Source organism: Gossypium hirsutum, chromosome D07 (genome assembly GCF_007990345.1).
Source record: "Gossypium hirsutum isolate 1008001.06 chromosome D07, Gossypium_hirsutum_v2.1, whole genome shotgun sequence".
In the NCBI taxonomy this organism is placed as follows: Eukaryota; Viridiplantae; Streptophyta; class Magnoliopsida; order Malvales; family Malvaceae; genus Gossypium; species Gossypium hirsutum.
In genome coordinates, this window is record NC_053443.1 from 34,408,138 (window position 1) to 34,430,373 (window position 22,236).

General features: G+C 31.7%; 1 protein-coding gene across 10 annotated transcripts; it reads left to right on the forward strand.

Moving 5' to 3' along the window:
• Positions 1–2,765: 2,765 nt before the first annotated feature.
• Positions 2,766–5,805, forward strand: LOC107954733 (ubiquitin carboxyl-terminal hydrolase 20). 10 transcript variants are annotated; one of them, XR_001699665.2, is made up of 7 exons: positions 2,766–2,927; positions 3,068–3,256; positions 3,614–3,714; positions 4,101–4,362; positions 4,504–4,726; positions 5,006–5,128; positions 5,456–5,805. XR_001699665.2 is itself a non-coding variant. In XM_016890384.2 (3 exons), the coding sequence occupies exons 2-3, from the start codon at positions 5,102–5,104 to the stop codon at positions 5,726–5,728; spliced, it is 300 nt and encodes a 99-aa protein (XP_016745873.1). In that variant the 5' UTR covers positions 4,504–4,726; positions 5,006–5,101; the 3' UTR covers positions 5,729–5,805. The 10 variants fall into 10 exon arrangements, 1 of the variants encoding a protein (XP_016745873.1); XR_001699664.2 differs by having other exon boundaries at positions 3,068–3,714; XR_001699670.2 differs by having other exon boundaries at positions 3,068–3,714; positions 5,034–5,128.
• Positions 5,806–22,236: the final 16,431 nt, after the last annotated feature.

Below are 22,236 nucleotides of genomic sequence, written 5' to 3' on the forward strand. Positions count from 1 at the left end.
AAAAAAAAATTGATACGACGCTTTCACCGATTTTGTCATTTTGTTATAAAATATTATTATTTTTATCATGGAACTCTTGTAATCTCATTGTGTCATCTTGTAATTTGCTTAAGAATGTATAATTAGAACTTAATTTAAAGGGGTTAAATAGAAATTATACCTAGAATATATAACTGGCCGGTTAATGAAGTTAGTATTAGTAATTAAAATTATAAAATGAAAATTTAATTAAATAGAACATAAGTGATAATGGGAATAGGTGGTAAAAACAAAAATATTTCCATCTTTTCTTCGTGCAAACCGAACCAAGGGAGAAAGAAGAGAGAAACATTCGACTTTTAGGGTGTAACGCCCCTAAAGTTTTTATTTTTGAAATTGTTAAAATATGTCAAGGGTGTAACGTTCGGCTTTGAAAATATTTTTTTATATGAGAAACTGCCACCTGATACGACGGTTTCACCCATTTTGTCGTCTTATTATAAAAATATTATTCATTTTATCATGAAATTCTTGTTGAGGCAATTTTAACAAAAAAAAATTGATACGACGATTTCACCCATTGTATCATCTTGTTATAAAATATTATTATTTTATCATGAAACTGTTGTAAACCTATTGTGCCATCTTGTAATCACTACACCAAAACAGGTTCTTAGCGGCACTTTTAGCGGCATTTGGAGAAAAAATGCCGATAAAAATTGAGCATTAGCGGCGCTTTACGGAAATTGCCGCTAAAGATCGAGCATTAGCGACATTTTTTAGAAAACGTCGCAAAAAACCTAAGCCTAACGGCAGCGTCCTTTTTGGGCTTTAGCGGGGTTTTTGGAAAAGCGCCACTAATGCTCGGGGCTTTAGCGGCGTTTTTTAGAAAGTGCCGCTAATGCTCTGGGCTTTAGCGGCCTTTTTGGAAATACGCCGCTAATGCTCGGGGCTTTAGCGGCGTTTTTGGGAAAGCGTCGCTAATGCTCGGGGCTTTAGCGGCGTTTTTAGAAAAGCATCGCTAATGCTCGGGGCTTTAGCGGCGTTTTTGGGAAAGCGCCACTAATGCTCGGGGCTTTAGCGACGTTTTTGGGAAAGCGCTGCTAATGCTCTGGGATTTAGCAGCGTGTTTATAAAAGTGCCGAAAAAACATTTTATCTTAATTGGTTTATTATTTATATTAATTCAATTCAATTCAATTCAATTTATTTCTAATTGAATATTTAAAATCTTCAGAAAAAATAATGACACGTAGAAATAATTTGAAATAAAACACATGGAAAAATTAAAATACTATTATTTAAAATAATTTTAAAGTTTTTTGGGTACATGATTACTGATTGTTTTTTAATTTATATATTAAAAAATTTCTTATATAATCGTAAAAGAGATAGTATTAATTTTAAAATATTGAATTAATTATCACTATAGTTTAGGGTTTTTGGTTTAGGGTATATGATTAATTTAAGATTTAAGGCCAGTTTAGGAGTTACTATTTTAAGGTTAATTTAGGGAGTATATATGGATTTAGGGATTATGGTTTAAGTGTTGAGATTTAACGTTTAGGGGTTAGGGGTTAGACGTTAGGGGTTAAGAGTTAGGGATTGAGGATTTAGAGATTCAGGGGTCAGGTTAAGGTTTTGGGTTTAGATTAATTATTTTTTAATTTATATTTTAAATATGTTCTTATATAATTGTAAAAGAGATAATAATAAAATTTTTTAGGGTTTTTAATTTAGGGTATATGATTAATTTAAGATTTAAGGCCGGTTTAGGAATTACTATTTTAAGGTTTAGGGGGTATGGATTTAGGGATTATGGATTAGGGATTATGGTTTAAGGGTTGGGATTTAAGGTTTGGGGGTTAGGGGTTATAGGTTAGACTTTAGGGGTTAAGAGTTAAAGAATTAGGGTTTAGGGATTTATGGGTTGGGTTAGGGTTAATGTTTTGGGTTTAGATTAAATAGTTTTTTTAATTTATATTTTAAATATGTTCTAATATAATTGTAAATTTACAATTAATTTTAATATATTAAAATTATGATTATAGTTTAAATTATTTAAGAGATAATAGATAAACTTTATATATATTAAATGGTTTAGGATTTAAGGTTTACTTGATATTTGTTAAATGATAAAATTTTATACAATCAATTAATGCTTTTATATTTAAAAATATTTAATCTAAACCATTTGATATATTTAAATATTAGAGTTTAAAAAAATTGATAAATAAATAAAAAAAGTAACAGATTGACATGGATAGGTAACTATCTATTTTGGATAGGACCAAATTATAATAAATAAAAATAAAATACAAAAACTAAAATCATTCCACATCGAACATCATGGATAATTCTAATAAAATGAAGATTAGATCAGAAAAGAATAATATAAAATCATGATTAACGTCTCAATCTTTAACAGAAATTTGATTTGTGAGAGATTGATTGCTTACATTAGATAATTCTAACTTAATAATTAATTACAACCATTTAATAATTTGTTTTCTTATTAAAATATACGATATTTATTTTGAGAGTACTTGGTTTTTTTTAATAAAAATCCAGTTTATAAAAAATAGTTATAAAAAATATTTTATAAAATCACAGAACTAATAAATATTTTAGCAGACAAAATAAAAGAAGTTTAGCAGAGTAAAACGACGTCGTATTGATCAAAATGAAATAATTTTTTGCGATATTTTTTATAAAAACGCCACAAAAAATCAATTTTCTTTAAAAAAAATGGCGCCATTTTATCCCTAAATCTAATTTTCCCCCTAAAAATGATCACCTTAGCACACTATTACTCCCTCAGTTCTGCTCGAAACCCTAAAGCAATGCCTCCCAAAGCAGCTAAATGCAAGGTCCCTCCTTCCTTTCTCAATTTCCTCTGATCCAAACAAGAAACAACGAACTCGCCTTCAACCTTCTTCTTCAAACTAGGTCCCCCTTTCTCTCTTGCTCTCTCTTTGCTTTTTTGCCTGCTTTTTTTTTGTTTTTTCTTAGAAAAAATTGTTTGCGTTTATTTGCATTTTTCACTTTCTCTTCTGCATTTCAGTTATGTTTTCTGTTCGTTTACTCAGAAAATGATACCACTTTTTTCAACGAGGCAAGTGGGTGTTCCAGATCCATCATCGAAGCTGAAAATACATATTTCCAGGATTTTAGGCAGTTTTTCTTGGTTGTTTTATGGGCTTAAATCGAAGCCGTTTAAGATCTTCTACTCCGTTTCACTCCAAGCCTTTGTTTCGTAGACATCTTCAATCCATGAAGTAAGTTCCTTTTTCCAAATCTCTATCCTTTTTTCTTTTTTCCTGATTTTTGAGGCACTTATTGTTTGATTATTTGTTGATTATGGGATCTGGGTACTCGGATCTATATAGCAAAGTCAAAAAGCTTTTTTAAAGGGCCATTTTATGCTCTTAGATAAGCAAATGAAGCATTAGCAAATTTTGAGTTTATTTATGTCTTTAAGCCCAAAGTTTTTCATAGACCAGTTTCTACCTATTCGTTAAACCTATTCGTTGCTACCTTTAGAACTAATAGAATGTATCATGTTATTTTTGTTTTCTTTATTTTTCTCTTAAACAAAATTGGGTTGACTGTACCTCTTTCAATCTTTCATCGAGAAATACGAAAACCAGAAAGCAAGAGCTGAAGGCTTCAGTGCCAGACCTTGCTTCTCGTGCCTGGGACTCATGCCAGTTTATTATTTTATGCCATTTTTCAGGTAAATGAAGTCTTTCACCTACAGAATAAAATAATGAAATTATAAATTAATACATAATAAACTTATATTTTGATTTATGAAAAAATTATAATTAAATTTCAATCTGGATAGATTTTACTTTGTAGTGATTAGTATTGTACATGTTGCCGGCGAACGGTACATGTTATTATTCTATCTATACTAACTTTGGAAATTTGGGATATATTGGAATCTGCCTTATCTTTGTTTTGTTGTATATTTTTCAACCATATACCTATCAGGCTGACATGTTTTAAGTGAAATTATATATAGCTCAAGTGTCATTATCTATTCGGGTTTCTAAAATAGCGGCTCTTGATAAGCTATGGGGTTAATTAGTTGTTTTTCTAATACAATTTCTTGTGCAGAAAGTATTTGGCATCGTTTGAAGCAAATGGGGTTTCAGTCACTGTGCATGAATGCAGTTTGCTAAAAAGCTTTTCCACTTCATTGACAATAGCAAAACTGTATGTAGTTATATGTCCCTGTGTGTACTTCCAGTTCCAGAAAATCCGCGATTCTTTTTCTAGTTTTAGGGAAATATAGCTATTTGTACACGACCAAGATACCAATCAGTTCCATAAACTCTGCATTCTGCTGCCCTTGTCCACCATGGATATTTGTTGACAGGTGACCTGTAATGGAACCATGAACTTTCTATAAAGCATTTTCATAATTGCTCGACTTTTCTGTGTCACTTGCAATGCAAACTAAAGGTCTACATTATCATCACTGATGGTACTTACCTCTGGAAAATTCTTCTGTTCACAGATCATGAAGAACAATATTTCCCATGGGGACATAGAAGAAGTTTAATCAATTTGCAATATGCACAAACAATAATCGAATATCAAAAAATTCGAACATAGAAGAAGTTTAATCAATTTGCTTGCAAAAACTCTTCAAGGTCTATCTCTTTTCATCTTCTTAATTAATTGTTAATCTTCCCAATGGTCGCCTACCAAAGAAAACGACGTTTTGCCAATCAAACTAGGTATGTGTTTTCTTGGTTTTTTATATATATTCTTTTCTTTTGACAAAGAACTTGATGTTTAATTAAATTTGACTAAGGACTTGGAGTTGAACTAATTTGATTCTTGGTTTTTTATTTTATTTTGTTTTATTGGCAAGAAAGAAAATATTTTATTTATCAAATAATCTAAAAGATTTTGAATTCATGATTATTGGTTTTGTGAGCATATTAGACAAGACAAAATTTATGTTTAATGCATGATTATTGAACTTGTTTCATTTGCTATCCTGTTTGCAATAGGAGGAACGGAGGTATCAACTATTTGCAGTTGTGAAACATTCCGGATTCAGACCTACTTCTGGACACTATGTTTGCTACATTCGATCCTCTCCTAATATGTGGCATAAGATGAATGATTCAAGGGTAAGCGTTGATGAATTTGTTCACATTTTAATGTGCATTCTGGTTTTTACTAAGGATAGTTACTAACATATCCAATTTCTGAACTGGATACAATGTGTTTCTTGTTGAAAGTTTCTTGCTTATGAAGGATACCTTACAGAGGGTTCTGTTTCTCCACTGCTTTAAATATTTTGCTTGTTCTTCAAGCATTTGGATCTGATAATTTCACTGATATTGCAAATTTCCATCCTAAGTTTGAAATTTAAGTGTCAACTTGTAATATACTCGGTAACATTTTGATGGTACTTAGAATAATAGTGCATAATGGTCATGTTTTGTCTTTTGTAGGTTACTTGTCTTGAAGAAGAAGCTGTGCTGTCCCAGGAAGCCTACATTTTGCTCTATGCTAAACAAGGTATACCTTGGTTTTCAACTGCAATAAAAGTGCAAAAGCCTTGTGCAGACCCTGGAATTTCTGATTCTTCACCAAAGTCTGTTCTAAATGACATAGACTTTGCCTCCAATCTTGAGGTGGAAAAGAGTGCCAATTGTAGTGCCAATGAAACTAAAGATGTTGCTGATAGAGCTTCAACTCAATTCTCTTGTGATGTGTTCAACTAGTCAGTCTGTTTCTCATATGTATTATTTATTTTAGTTTTGATTCTAAATTTTTATTTTTACTTTAATATTTACAACAACTTGAGTTCTAACTTTTGGATTTTAATTGTGTTATTAATTTATTATTTTAAATTTTAAAACTAAATTCATTAATTTTTATATTTAGTTTTAAAGTTAAAATTTTCATAGAAAATTTAATTTAAATAATATTTTTTTATTTATCCTTAAAAGTATATTTAAAGTTCAAATTAAAAAAATAAAACATAATATAATATTTATCATAAAAATAAATATTATTTGATTAAAATAATTTTTTAAAGTTTATGTTTTTAGCGACATTTTTGCGAGAAGCGTTGCTAAAGGTTTGTTCTATAGCGGCGTTTGTGATAAAAAGCGCTGCTAAAGGTCATTTTTTTAGCGGCGTTTGTGGTAAAAGCGCTGCTAAAGGTCATGACCTTTAGCGGCGTTTGTGATAAAAGCGCCGCTAAAGGCCATGATCTTTAACGGCGTTGTCTATAGCGGCACTTTTTGCGGCGCTTTCTAAGGGCCTAAAAAAACGCTGCTAAAAGTCTATTTTGCTATAGTGAATTTGCTTAAGGATTTATAATTAGGACTTAATTTAAAAGGGTTAAATAGAAATTATACCTAGAATATATATATGGTGGGCTATTGAAGTATGTTATATTATAAAACATTAGTAATTAAAATTATAAAATGAAAATTTATTTAAATAGAACACATGTGATAATGGGAATAGTTGGCAAAAACAAAAAAAATATTTCCATCTTTTCTTCCTGCAAACCGAACCAATAGGGAAAGAAGAGAGGAATGTTCGGCTTTAAGAGTGTAACATCAAAAAATTTTTTGTTTTTGGAAATGTTAAAACATGTCAAGGGAGTAATGTTCGGTTTTGAAAATATTTTTTTATATGAGAAACTGCCATGGTTTCACCCATTGTGTCGTCTTATTATAAAAATATTATTAGTTTCATCATGAAATTATTGCGGAGGCAATTTTAACAAAAAAATAATTGATATGATGGTTTCACCCATTGTATCATCTTGTAATTTGCTTAAGGATTTATAAATAGAACTTAATTAAAGGGGTTAAAGAATAATTATACCTAGAATATATATACAATTGGTTATTGAAGTATGTATGCTATATTATAAAACATTAGTAATTAAAATTATAAAATAAAAATTTAATTAAATAGAACATAAGTGATAATGGGAATAGGAGGCAAAAACAAAATCATTTCCATCTTTTCTTCGTACAATCCGAACCAAGGGAGAAAGAAGAGAGGAACGTTGGGCTTTAAGGGAGTAACGTCACAAAAGCTTTTGTTTTTGGAATTGTTAAAACATGTCAAGGGTGTAACGTTTGGCTTTGAAAATATTTTTTTTATATGGGAAATTGCCGCCTAATGCGACAGTTACACCCATTGTGTCATCTTGTAATTTGCTTAAGAATTTATAATTAGAACTGAATTTTAAGGGGTTAAATAGTAATTATACCTAGAATATTTATGGCCGGTTATTGAAGTATGTATGTTATATTGTAAAACACTAGTAATGAAAATTATAAAATGAAAATTTAATTAAATAGAACATAAGTGATAATGGGAATAGTAGTAAAAAACAAAAACATTTCCATCTTTTCTTCGTGCAAACCAAACCAAGCGAGAAATAAGAGAGGAACGTTTGGCTTTCAGGGTGTAACGCAATAATTTTTATTTTTTTGCAAATGTTAAAACATGTCAAAGGTGTAACGTTTGGCTTTGAAAATATATTTTTATATGAGAAACTGCCACTTGATTTGACGGTTTCTCCCATTGTGTCGTCCTATTATAAAATTATTATTATTATTATTTTCATGAACTTGCTACGGAGGCAATTTTAACAAAAAAAATTGATACAACGGTTTCACCCATTGTGTCATCTTGTTATAAAATATTATTTTTATCATAAAACTGCTGTAAACCCATTGTCTCATCTTGTGATTTGATTAAGGATTTATATCTAGAACTTAATTTAAAGGGGTTAAATAGTAATTATACCAAGAATATATGGCCTGTTATTGAAGAAAGTATGTATGTTATATTAAAAAACATTATTAATTTAAATTATAAAATGAAAATTTAATTAAATAGAACATAAGTAGTAATGGGAATACATCGCAAAAACAAAAACATTTCCATCTTTTCTTCGTGCAAACCAAACCAAAGGAGAAATAAGAGAGGAACGTTTGGCTTTAAGGGTGTAACTCCCCCAAAATTTTTGTTTTTGGAAATGTTAAAACTTGTCAAGGGTGTAATGTTTGACTTTGAAAATATTTTTTTATATGAGAAACTGCCACCTGATACGATGATGTCACCTATTCTGTCGTCTTATTATAAAAATATTATTATTTTTATCATGATATTATTTTGGAGACAATTTTAACAAAAAAAAAACTAATACGATAGTTTCACCCGTTGTGTCATCTTGTTATAAAATATTATTATTTTTATCATGAAATTTTGTAAACCCATTGTGCCATCTTGTAATTTGCTTAAGGATTTATAATTAGATTTTAATTGAAAGGGGCTAAATAGTAATTATACCTAGAATATATATGGCGGATTATTGAAGTAAGTATGTATGTTATATTATAAAATGTTAGTAATTAAAATTATAAAATGAAATTTTAATTAAATAGAACATAAGTGATAATGGGAATAGATGTCAAAAGCAAAAACATTTCCATCTTTTTTTTGTGTAAACCGAATAAAAGGAGAAAGAAGAGACGAACATTCGGCTTTAAGGGTGTAACACCCCAAAAGTTTTTGTTCTTGTAATTGTTAAAACTTGTTAAGGGTGTAACATTCGGGTTTGAAAATATTTTTTTATATGAGAATCTACCACTTCATACGATGGTTACACCCACTGTGTCGTCTTATTATAAAAATATTATTCTTTTTATCATGAAATTGTTGCGGAGGAAATTTTAATAAAAAAAATTTGATACAACGATTTCACCCATTGTATCATCTTATTATAAAATATTGTTATTTTTATCATGGAACTACTGTAAACCCATTGCGTCATCTTATAATTTACTTAAGGATTTAAAATTAGAACTTAAGTTAAAAGGGGTTAAATAGTCATTCTACCTAGAATATATATATGGCTGATTGCTGAAGTAAGTATGTATGCTATATTATAAAACATTAGTAATAAAATTATAATATGAAAATTTAATTAAATAGAACATAAGTAATAATGGGAATAGGTGGCAAAAACAAAAACATTTCCATCTTTTCTTGGTGCAAACAAAACCAAGTGAGAAATAAGAGAGGAACGTTGGGCTTTAAGGGTGTAACGCCGCAAAAATTCTTGTTTTAGGAAATGTTAAAACATGTCAAAGGTGTAATGTTCAGCTTTGAAAATATTTTTTTTATAAGAGAAACTGCCACCTAATTCGACGGTTTCACCCATTGCGTCGTCTTATTATAAAAATATTATTATTATTATCATGAAATTGTTGTGGAGGAAATTTTAACAAAAAAAATTGATACGACGGTTTCACCCATTGTGTCATCTTGTAATTTACTTAAGGATTTATATCTATAACTTAATTTAAAGGGGTTAAATAGTAATTATACCTAGAATATATATACGATCAGTTATTGAAGTATGTATGCTATATTATAAAACATTAGCAATTAAAATTATAAATTGAAAATTTATTTAAATAGAAGATAAGTGATAATGGGAATAGCTTGTAAAGACAAAAACATTTCCATCTTTTCTTCGTGCAAACCGAACCAAGGGAGAAAGAAGAGAGAAACGTTGGGCTTTAAGGGTGTAACGCCGCAAAAATTTTTGTTTCTGGAATTGTTAAAACTTGTCAAGGGTGTAACGTTCGGCTTTGAAAATATTTTTTTTTATATGGGAAACTGTTTCCTGATGCGATAGTTACACCCATTGTGTCATCTTGTAATTTTGCTTAAGAATTTATAATTAGAACTTAATTTTAAGGGGTTAAATAGTAATTATACCTAGAATTTTTATGGCCGTTTATTGAAGCATGTATGTTATATTACAACATTAGTAATGAAAATTATAAAATGAAAATTTAATTAAATAGAACATAAGTGATAATGGGAGTAGCTGGCAAAAACAAAACCATTTTCGTCTTTTCTTTGTGCAAACCGAACCAAGGGAGAAAGAAGAGACGAATGTTCGGCTTTAAGGGTGTAATGCCCCAAAATTTTTGTTTTTGGAAATGTTAAAACATGTCAATGGTGTAACCTTAAGCTTTGTAAATTTTTTATAGGAGAAACAGTTGCCTAATTCGACGGTTTCACCTATTGTGTCGTCTTAATATAAAAAATTATTATTATTATTATCATGAAATTGTTGCGGAGGTAATTTTAACAAAAAAACCTTATACGACGGTTTCACCCATTGTGTCATCTTGTTATAAAATATTTTCATTTTTATCATGAAAGTGTATTAAACTCATTGTGTCATCTTGTAATTTGCTTAAGGATGTATAATTAGAACTTAATTTAAAGGGGTTAAATTTTAATTATACCAAGAATATATATATATATATATATATGGCAGGCTATTGAAGAGTAAGTATGTATGTTATATTATAAACCATTAGTAATTAAAATGATAAAATGAAATTTTAATTAAATAGAACATAAGTGATGGGAAGAGGTGGCAAAAAAAATACATTTCCATCTTTTCTTCGAGCAGCTAGGGGCGAAGCTAGAACAATTGTTATAATTTTAATTTTTTTATAAAAAACCATTAGTAATTAAAATGATAAAAAAATTTAATTTTTTATAGTCTATATCTTTATAATTTTTAAAGGATTAAATCAAAATTTTATAATTTTATGGGGGCCAAAGGGAAATTTTACCTTTACTAATTTAAAATTTTTAAAAAAATTAGAGGGCCTAAATGGTGATTTTTCATTTTAGGGGGGTCGGGGCCCATGTCAGCCCCCCTAGAATCGCCTCTGCGGGTAGCGAACCAAGGGTGTAATGCCCCAAAATTTTTTGTTTTTGGAACTGTTAAAACATGTTAAGGTGTAATGTTTAGCATTGAAAATATTTTTTTATATGAGAAACTGTCACGATTTCACCCATTGTGTTGTCTTATTATAAAAATATTATTATTTTTATCATGATATTGTCGCGGAGGCAATTTTAACAAAAAAAAAAAACACTGATATGATGGTTTCACCCATTGTGTCAACTTGTTCTAAAATATTATTTTTTATCATGAAACTGTTGTAAATCCATTGTGTCATCTTGTAATTTGCTTAAGGATGTACAATTAGAACATAATTTAAAGGGGTTAAATAGTAATTATACCAAAAATATATATATGGTCTGTTATTGAAGTAAGTATGTATGGTTATTATAAAACATTAGTAATTAAAATTATAAAATGAAAATTTGGGAATAGGTGGCAAAAACCAAAACATTTCCACCTTTTCTTTGTGCAAACCGAACCAAGGGACAAAGAAGAGAGGAACATTTAGCTTTAAGAGTGTAACGCCCTAAAAATTTTTGTTTTTGGAAATGTTAAAACATGTAAAGGGTGTAATGTTTGGCTTTAAAAATATTTTTTTTATATGAGAAACTACCACATGATACGACGGTTTCACCCATTATGTCGTCTTATTATAAAAATATTATTTTTATCATGAAATTGTTGCGGAGGCAATTTTAACAAAAAAAACTAATACGACAATTTCACCCGTTGTGTCAGCTTGTTATAAATTATTATTTTTATCATGAAACTACTGTAAACCCGTTGTGTCATCTTGTAATTTGCTTAAGAATTAATATCTAGAACTTAATTTAAAGGGGTTAAATAGTAATTATACCTAGAATATATATGGCCATGAAGTAAGTATGTATGTTATATTATAAAACATTAGTAATTAAAATTATAAAATAAAAATTTAATTAAATAGAACATAAGTGAGAATGGGAATAGTTGGCAAAAACAAAAACATTTCCATATTTTCTTCGGGCAAATCAAATCAAGGGACAAAGAAGAGAGGAACGTTCGACTTTATAGGTGTAACGCCCCAAAAAATTTTGTTTTCGAAATGTTAAAACATGTTAAGGGTGTAATGTTCGTCTTTGAAAATATTTTTTTATATGAGAAATTGTCACCTTTTGTGTCGTCTTATTATAAAAATATTATTCCTTTTATAATGAAATTATTGTAACAGCCCGATTTTAGGCCTAGTCGGAACAGTGGTTTTGGGACTACAAATTTGACGAGGAAAGTTTTATTTTTTATTATATTTTTATGGTCTACAATTTCACGGAATAATTTCGTAAAAATTTCTTTCAAAAATTTCGACGTTTGGGCACTCAATTTAGCCAAAAAGACTAAATTGTAAAAAGTGCAAAAGTTGAGTTCTACATGTTAGAAGTGTCCAATTGTTATGAAATTTTAAATTGGAGGTGCTTAAATGGTAATTAGACAATTGGTTAACTTGCTGGACAAAAATGGACAAGACATAAGTGAAATAGGATATTTTTAAGTTGGGGGCATTTTGGTCATTTAGTAATTAAAAGAATTAAAAAGGCCAAAATAGCCAAAACTTTGTCCATCTTCTCCATGATGAACGAAAATAGCAAGGGGAAGCCATGATTAGGGTTTTCAAGCTTCCAAGCTCCATGGTAAGTGATTCCAAGCCCCATTTTTAACGTTCTTTACGTTTTTGAAGTCCCGGTAGCTTAATTTAGCTTATTCTAGCAATAACTTAACCTAGGGTTTATATTTGGAAAAATACCCATAGGTGAAAATGTGTTTATTTTGATGTTTTATGGTAGAATATGAAGCTTAAAATTATGTTAAATCTTCTGCTAGCCGATTTTAAGTGAAAACGAGTAAATTGACATAATTGGTAAAAATACCTAATGTTCATAAGTAAGTGTTAGAGTGAGAATTTGATGTTGCCATAGAAGGGAAAATGTTTAGCATGTCATAAAACATAAGAAAAAGGAATAAATTTTAATTTTCGAGCTTAGGGGTAAAATCGTAATTTTGTAAAACTTTAGGGGCAAAAATATAATTTTTCCAAAATGTGATTTTTGGACTGGATTGAATAATGTGAGTGTTAAATAAGTTAAATGTGTTATTATAAGTCAAGAAAGACAAGGAATTGATTTTAATTAGTGAAAAAGAAAAAAAAATGAGAAAAAGTGAGAAATTTCCCGATTGAATATTCGGGATAAAAAGGGATACAAACAAAGTGACAGAAATGATCACATGTGTGGCATGGATTGTGTGTAGGCCACTATGTGAAAGTGAAAGTGATGGTCACGTGTGTAGTACTATGTGCAGGCTACTACGTGTACCAGGATGATAGGTCGCATGTGTAGTACTATGTGCAGGCTACTACGTGTATTGGATAGTGATGGTCACATGTGTAGTACAATGTGAAGGCTACTATGTGAACCGATATCATTAATTATAAGGTGGTTGATATGTGCTGATCCCACCGAATATCATTGATTACAAAGGGTGGTTGTTGTGTGCTGAATCCACCGTGTATCTGTTATTATTCCGAAGTGTTCATTGGGAAATTGACTAAGTGAAAATACATGAGATCATGTAATGATTAAGTGTGATTGAATGATGAATATATGTGTGGAATTGAATTGAATAATGATTGAAAGAGAAAAAATGAAATTATGAAAAAGTAAAATTAGCAACAAAATAGTTTTGGACAGTAACAATAATGTGACTTTGAAAAATCACCAAAAATGGTGGAAATTGAATTAGAGAGTGAATAAGATATGAAATGAAAGCTTAATGAGTATATTTGCTAAGCCAAAAATTCTGAAAATTTTATGGTAAGAAGATATGTGAGTCTAGTTTCAAGGAAAATTAACAGAACTTAATTTGGAGCTCTGTAGCTCCAAATAAAAATAATTTAGTGACTTTAACTCGACTAGACAACGTTGAATTTAAATATATGTGAATAGTGAAATTATGTATAATGCTATTTAAGCATGTTATATACATAAATGATGTGGGATGGAGAGGAGGAGGAGGACAATAAAGTATATGAATGAATTGCGTATAATTGGTTAAATGTCTGATTATAATCGATAAATGTTGAAATAGGAGTGATGCTTATATTGGTGCATTACTGGTCATAGTAAGCTCATGAGAGAAAATAAAGTTTCATAGCATATGCGTGTGGTATATTTGGCATGAAATGATGTCATGAGTGGCTCCTGAATTAACTCATGTTGGTAAGTTGATGCATGATTATAGTATTCAAATATATACATATTTGTAATATTTTGCTATGTGATTCGGAAAAAGGGGAACAAATAGCATACTGAGAATTCGGCCATGGTGCTAGTTTATGTTAAAGGAGTGTTTTATGGCATATCTTAAGTAATGGAATGTTATGAATTTTGAGATTAATTTGCTAGTCAAATAAATGACAAATGAATTGATTGCGTATTCGTAATTTTGGCATATGCTTGGTATATGAAACGTAATAATATATGCTTGAATAAACTTTAAGTATTTGAATGACATGGATTTGATGGTGATAAGATTCGAACATTGAATTCATGAAGCACAGGTGATGTATTATTGTTGTGTGGTAGCTTGGTTCGAGAAATTGGTCAGGTAAATGGTAAGTGAAAGCATTTATGGATATAGAAGAAAATTTGGAGTGAACATGAAATTTAGCTCAATTAAATGATTTCATCAATTAAACATTGTGTATACCAGAATGTGTTAGTGAATTACATATTTGTAAATTAACATTCGAAGTTCGGTAAGTGATATATGAAATTAACATGAAAAGATTTATAATTGTTATTAATATTGATTCTGACATAAAGTGGATTCTTCAATATTGGATTGATTTAACGAATATATTGAGCATATGAATGGGTATGTATTGGGCCTTGTATACCCTAATTAGCGACTCGAAGATAATAATTTAAAAGTTTTTAATTTGGATGAAATTTTATACCTCGGTTTAATATGTCTATAAGTGTATTTATTCTACTAATGCCTCGTACCTTATTCCAGAGTTGAATACGGGTAAGAGGTGTTACAATGTGACATCACCAGATTCGGCCCTAATGTTTAGGCCGGGTTTGGGGTGTTACAATTATTATGAAGACAATTTCAACCAAAAAAAAAACTAATACGATGGTTTCACCCATGGTATCATCTTGTAATTTGCTTAAGGATTTATAATTAGAACTTAATTTAAAAGGGTTAAATAGTAATTATACCTAGAATATATATGGCCGGTTATTGAAGTATGTATGCTATATTATAAAACATTAGTACTTAAAATTATAAAATGAAAATTTAATTAAACAAAACATAAGTGACAATGGAAATAACTGGCAAAAACAAAAACATTTCCATCTTTTCCGCATGCAAACCGAACTAAGCGAGAAATAAGAGAGGAACGTTTGGCTTTAAGGGTGTAACGCAACAAAAAAATTTGTTTTTGGAAATGTTAAAAGATGTCAAAGGTGTAAAGTTCGGCTTTGAAAATATTTTTTTTATATGAGAAACTACTGCCTAATTCGACGGTTTCACCTATTGTGTCATCTTATTATAAAAATATTATTACTGTAGCAACCTAAAATTTGCACGGGCGCTAGTCGAGGCGATTATTGAAAATTTGAAAACAGAGTTTCAATTTTTTTAAAAAAGAGAGGAGTCGCCGCAAATCCTTTTTCTAGATGTGATTGGACACCTACTAAATTCTCTTTTTAGAAGAAAATTTATTTTTAAAATTTTCTAAAAAAAGTCAATTTTAGGTCCACGTCAAAATCTAGAGAAAATTAAGGTTCGAGAGTCAGTTACGCACGAGGAAGGTATTAGCACCCTCGCGACGCCCAAAATTGGTATCCCGTTAAACGCGTGTTGTCTTAATTTTCAAAAATACAAGTTCAATTTAATATTTAATCGTGACCCGATTGAAAAACAAGAATTGTGTTGAATTAAATATTATTTTATATATATATTAAAATTAAATTTCGATGATTTACAAGTAAAAAATAAAGATTTTTTATTTTTATTTTTTGAGAAAATTCTGAAATTTTCAATTTTTAGAAGGGTGTTTCGTATTTAACAAAAATCACTGATGTCCACCCAACATAGCAATGAAATAAATAATGTGATGCTAAATCGGTTCGTTGCCTAATATTAAAAATTATTTAAATTTAAAATTGTAAATAAAATAAACATAATAATATTTCAAAAAAATTAAAAAAATGCCAATAATATTAAAAACGATATGTCATCAAAATAAATGGACTAAATTAAAAGTGGGTAAAAAGAAATTACCGAAAGACCAAAATTATGGGCTGGATCCTATGCCGAATGAGCCTTCTTCCCCTTCTTTTTTTCCTTTTTAGGCTGCCTGTTGTTGGGCCTTTTCCCTTTTTTTTCTTCTTTTTTTTGGGCTGCCTGCTGTTGGGCTTGGGTTGCTAGGCGTGTCGGTATTGGTGCGGGTCGGGTCAGTTTGGGTCGGTTCAGATCCGACTGATCCTTTTTATTTTTTTTATTTTTTTTCTTTTTTTGGGCTTCCTCAGGTTGGGCTGCTGCTGGGCCGAAGTGTTGGGCTGTTGCTATTGGGCCTATTGTTGGGCTTGGAGTGGACCGGCCTGTTGGGTGCTGTTGGGTTGCTGGTTGCATGGGTCAGGTCTGGGTCGGATAGCACGGGTCAGGTCGGTGGTTGGGTCGAGTCAACCCGACTGTTATATTTTCTATTTTTTTTTATTTTTTTCTTTCTTTCTTCTTCCTTTATTTCTTTTTTCTTCTTCTTCTCAAACCCTAGCCTCTTTGGCCGCCGCCGAATGCTCCCTTTGCCCGGTGGTGTGACGACCGCAATAGCGACGGGGGAAATGGCCAAGTCTTTTTGCTCTTTTTTTTCTTGACTGTTTTTTTTCTTTTTTCTTGGCTGTCGTTTGTGATTTTTTTTGCTTGTTGCTTAGGTTTTGGCGAAGGTGGAAGAGGGAAGGTGGTGGTGCGGCGGTGGGCACGGTGGCGGTGGAAAAATGACCAAATTTTGGAGTCTTTTTTGCTATTTTTTTGCTTCTTGGCTCTTATTTTTGGGAGGAAAACCCCCTTTTATTGTTCATTTTCTTTTCAGGGAGCATGTAGCTTGGGAGGAAGGCCACCACCCTAGGTTGGCCACCGAAAATCGTGGAGGACAGGTGCGCAAATTACGCCTGACGGTTGAGGATTTTGTGCCAGAAGGACCAGATTGTAAAGGGTGAAAAACTTTTGGGGTCAAAGTATAATTTTAGGAAAATTTAGGGTCGATATATAATTTTAGGAAAGTTAGAGGGTCAAAATGTAATTTTAAGAAAGTTTGGAGGGTCAAAATATAATTTTAGGAAAAATAGAGGGTCAAAATGTAATTTTAAATTTTGTATTTTTATTATTTTATTATTATTATTAAAATTAAAAAAAAAACAAAAACACTAATGGGCTAAAGCCCAAACAAGTCCAAAATCAAATTATTAAAAGTCGAATTATCCAATCCCCACAGGCCCAATCATTGGGCCCATATGAGACAAGCCCAAATCCGTAATTAAAACACGAAACTCGAACATGACAAAATTCAGTGATTACAGCTGCCCCTATTTGCTCATCACTGTGAAACAGGGACAGAGTAAAGACTTAAAAGCATTGAATTTTGTTCGATTATCCAATTTTTTTTTGAAAAACAAAAATAAAAAATAGCTCGCCGTGTGACCCGAAGCTCAACTCACCTATTGAATTATGAGTTGATCTTTGAAAAACATAAATTGAAAATACCTCAGCGTGCGACCTGAGGCTCAACTCACTTCTCGGATTATGAGTTGATTTTTGAAAAACAGAAATTAAAAATACCTCAGCGTGCGCCTCAGGCTCAACTCACCTATCGAAATATGAGTTGATTTTTGAAAAACAGAAATTGAAAGTACCTCAGCGTACGACCCGAGGCTCAACTCACCTCCCGAAATATGAGTTGATTTTTGAAAAACAAAATAGGAAATGGTTCTTGAAAGAATCAAGGTTTCGAAAAAAATCATCAGGTGAAACTCAAAAGCCTTCTTTTTCATTGATTCAGTGCAGTTGCCACAAAAATCTCTTGCTTTATTGGAATACCTGTATATGTCATGTATGATGTTATTATGATATGCATGTGTTTGTCCTAAATGCTTTTATGCCTACATGATCATGCCATGCACCTGGGCTATTTTTCCCGTGCCCCCATTTTGTTGTTGTGATTTTCGTGAAGGCCCGCACCCGCATTCATTGTCTCAGTCCTTGACTTTTCTCTCAGGTTTTGTACTTTTCCTCAAGTTCTTGTGATTAACCCACATTTCTTCATATATCACCCTCCTACTCCTTGTTGAACTTTGTCCTTGCTTCGAGGCCCTTGTACTTATCAAATTCTCATTCGGACAATGCTCAACATTCCTTTTGTTTAGAGTATTTCACTTTACTATTTATTATTTAAATGAACCAAACATGAGATGCTTGAAAATGGAAAAGTGGACATGAAGGGAATACCTCACGTTCATATTTTATTTCAAAAGCAACAGACAAAGAAAATTGACAAGGAAGAGTTTAATAAAGAAAATTTCACAAAGAAAAGAAACGGATTTAATGACCACGAATGCTCTAGATATCCAATGCATGAACTTCTCCACATTTCTTCATCAAGAATCTTTTCGAGCATGGCTTCTTGTGTAGAAGATTTCGTGCTTCTGAGAATGCTTCAAATGCTGTAACTTCGTCATTCGACTCCCCGTTCAAGTTGTCTTGCTTCTTAAGTCTGAACCTGCTTCATTAGGACGCCCTTTCGGGTTTTCATCTTGATTTTTTAGGCATAATATTTCTTCGCAGCATCTGAGTTCATTGAATTAGGTAATTCTTTCCCATCCATCTCAGTGAGAACCAAAGCCCCTCCCGAGAAGACCTTTTTTACAACGTACGACCCTTCCTAATTTGGTGCTCATTTTCCTCGAAGGTCCTTTTGTATTGTAAGGATCTTTCTTAGTACAAGCTCTCCTTAGTGGAATTCTCTTGGTCACACCTTTTTATCATGGACCGTGATCATTCTCTTCTGGTACATCTGTCTATTACAAATTACCTTCAAGCGTTTTCCTTCAATAAGGTTTAGTTGATCATATCGAGCTCGAACCCATTCTGATTCTTATAGTTTTAACTCTATCAAGACACGTTGGGATGAGATCTCCACTTCGTAGGCAGAACGGCTTCCATCCTGTAGACCAAGGAGAAAGGAGTTGCTCCCGTAGATGTCCGTATAGAGGTTCAGTATGCGTATAAAGCGAATGGTAACTTTTCGTGCCAATCTTTATATGTCTCAGTCATCTTCCCGATAATCCTCTTAATGTTTTTGTTAGCCGTTTCTACTACTCCTGTGACAGCCCAAAATTGACCCTAGTCGGGAAGTGGTTTCGGGACCACAAAACCGAGTCATAAAAATAATTAATTTCCATATTCTATGCTTATTATGTGTGTACATGAGTATGTGGAAGTTTCATTCTCCAAATTTGCCAATTGCATGAGAAATTATTAAATAGGGATCGATATGAGACATGGTGAAAATATGATAGGCTAATTTAAAATGGTCTATTAATGCATGTTATGAAAATGATGGGTTTGCATGTCAAATTACCCAAAATTTGAGCTAGTGGTTGGCCATGCTATGGGTGGAAACATGTTGGGAACATGTTGGCTTAGTGAGGTATGTTAGAAAAAAATAAAATAAGGAATAAGGTTAATAAAATACTAGTTAATAGGAGGAGAAACCAAAGTTTCTCCATCCTTGCTCCTCATTGCCGTACCTAGAAGAGAAAAGCTTTGAAAAATTCAGCTATGGTGGTTAGCTAAATCAAGGTAAGTTCAAGGATGATTCTTGGATTTTTAGCATTTTTTTTTGTTAGTCATCAAGTTCCTTGCTTAACCCATGACCAAAATTTGAAATGGTGTGGTGTCTTGAGCATTCGGTTTTAGTTATTAAAGGATGAGATTGGGTTATAGTCTTTATGTTTTATGAAAATTGTTGAAGAGAAAATGTTCAAGAAATGGTTGTTGTTCATGTTATTTGGATGAAAAAGAAAATGGTAGTTAGGTGAAGTAGAGTCTAACAAATGAGCACATATGTGCATTAGTTGCTAAATGGAGAAAAATCGGCTAACAAGATGTGTACTAAGGCCGAATATGATTTTGGATACTATTGGGCAATGTATGTGTTTTGAATTGATGGAATGGAGAGGATGCTTTAATTGTGTTATGAACAATTATATGTTAAATTAAGGTTTGCTAAGCTAGCTACTAAGGTGAAATGCAAATGTTAGCATATGATTTGGTAATAATCTGCTTGGGGACAGCAGCAGTAAGGTGATTTTGGAAAATCGCCATAATTTGTAGGAGTTGAATTAGAAGCTGAGTAAATTATGTCATTAAAGCTTGAAGAGTCTATTTTCTTACAAAATAAACTATAAAAACAAAAGAGTTACCGATCTTGAGATATTTGAAGTATTGTGGGGCTGAGTCAAAATGACTACTAGATTCCCTGTTCTGTTTTTAGAAAATCATTATAAATTGTACAAAAATGATTATAAGATACAATTTATATGCTTAAACTCCTTAATGAGTCTAGTTTCAAATGAAATCAAATACAACACATTTTGAATTCTGTAAAATGAGAAATTTGATTCGTAGTGAAGAGTGGTCAGATTAGTCAAACAGTGAAACAGGGGAAACTTTAAGAAAAATCTGGTATTGATTGGCCAAGCCTAAAATTCTGAAAATTTTATGGATGGAAGATATACAAGTCTATATTCAGGGAAAATTAACGGCAAGTGATTTGGAGTTTTTTAGCTCCAGTTATAAATAATTTAGTGACTACTGCTCAGGAAAACAGCTCGTAGTGAATATGTGATTTTGTTGTAAACATTAATGAAAATTTGCTAATGAATTATTTATTGATTTTTATAAAGCTTACTATAATCTATGTGTGTGAAAGTCAAACCAATATATATATTATTCTGAAAGTAATACTTGAATAGTCGATTAATGACTATTTTAAAATTTGTTGAACTTAAGCTCAAGAGCAAAGGGGAACTAAATCCGATAAAGGGAAGGAAAAAGTAATTGAATAGCCATTGAAGTCGTTCGACAACATCCGAGGTAAGTCTTCGAGTAATGACCCTACTTGAATTATATTGAAATGATTAGTCATACTATGACGGATAGTCGAATGTGCATAGAGACTATGTTATAAAGCCAATCGAAATCATGCTCTTTGTGTGTGGCTATTGAGCCGAAATTGGAAAGGTTTAATAAATGTTTTGTGTTTGAGCCTTAGTAACGAAAATAAGATATGGATGTGTTATGATTATTGATATATGTGTGCATGAGCATTTGAATACATCCGGGCTAAGACCCGAAGGCATTTGTGCAAGTTGATATATCCGGGCTAAGACCCGAAGGCATTTGTGCAAGTTGATATATCCGGGCTAAGACCCGAAGGCATTTGTGCGAGTTGACATATATCCGGGCTAAGACCCGAAGGCATTTGTGCAAGTTGATATATCCGGGCTAAGACCCGAAGGCATTTGTGCGAGTTGACATATATCCGGGCTAAGACCCGAAGGCAATTGTGCAAGTTGATATATCCGGGCTAAGACCCGAAGGCATTCGTGCGAGTTGCTATACCCGGGTTAAGACCCGAAGGCAATTGTGCTTGTGGTTATATCCGGCTAAATTCCGAAGAAACTTGGGTTTGAATGTGAGCGTTTTGTGCTGTAATAAATTCAATTAATACGCTCGACAAACCCAAACGATAAGGTATGTTTGCATGTGCTTCGGAAAAGTCGATTCGTTTTAAATAGTATTCGTTCAATCGACTAACGAACTTTCGGCTTTTAGATAGGTTGATACCTTGTGTGTGTATATGTTGATGAAGTGTGAAGTAAGTATGATTATGAGAATGTGAATTAATAAAGTGATTCATTTAGCTATGTGAATGTAATACTTTAGTCAAAGCCGATTTCATTACTTGAAACTTACTAAGCTTTAAAATGCTTACCCCGTTGCTTTGGCTCTCTGTTTTATAGATTTTGTTCGTTAGCTATCGGATTCGGGATCATCGAAGTCGAAGTCATCCACACTATCAAAGCTCTTTTGGTACTCTTTTAGTTGAACTCTGGATATGGCATGTATAGGACTACCCCTTGTTGTTTTAAGCACTTTTTGTGATGTACGTGTGTACAGCCATGCGAAAATGGCTTGTAGAAGTGGAGTATGGCATTAGACCATTTGTGTTTATGTATGTATATATGGTTTCATGATGTGACTATGGTTTGGAATGGAAGTGTTGGGCAAATGATCAGCCATTGGAATGGCTAAATATGATCATATGTGGACCTATGTATGACAAAACCCTAGTTGGTCCATGGTAACCAC

Coding starts and splice junctions, on each gene's coding strand:
- LOC107954733 (XM_016890384.2), top strand. CDS start 5,102: ATGTGGCATAAGATGAATGATTCAAGG. Junction 5,129..5,455: donor ATAAGATGAATGATTCAAGG/GTAAGCGTTGAT, acceptor TGTCTTTTGTAG/GTTACTTGTCTTGAAGAAGA.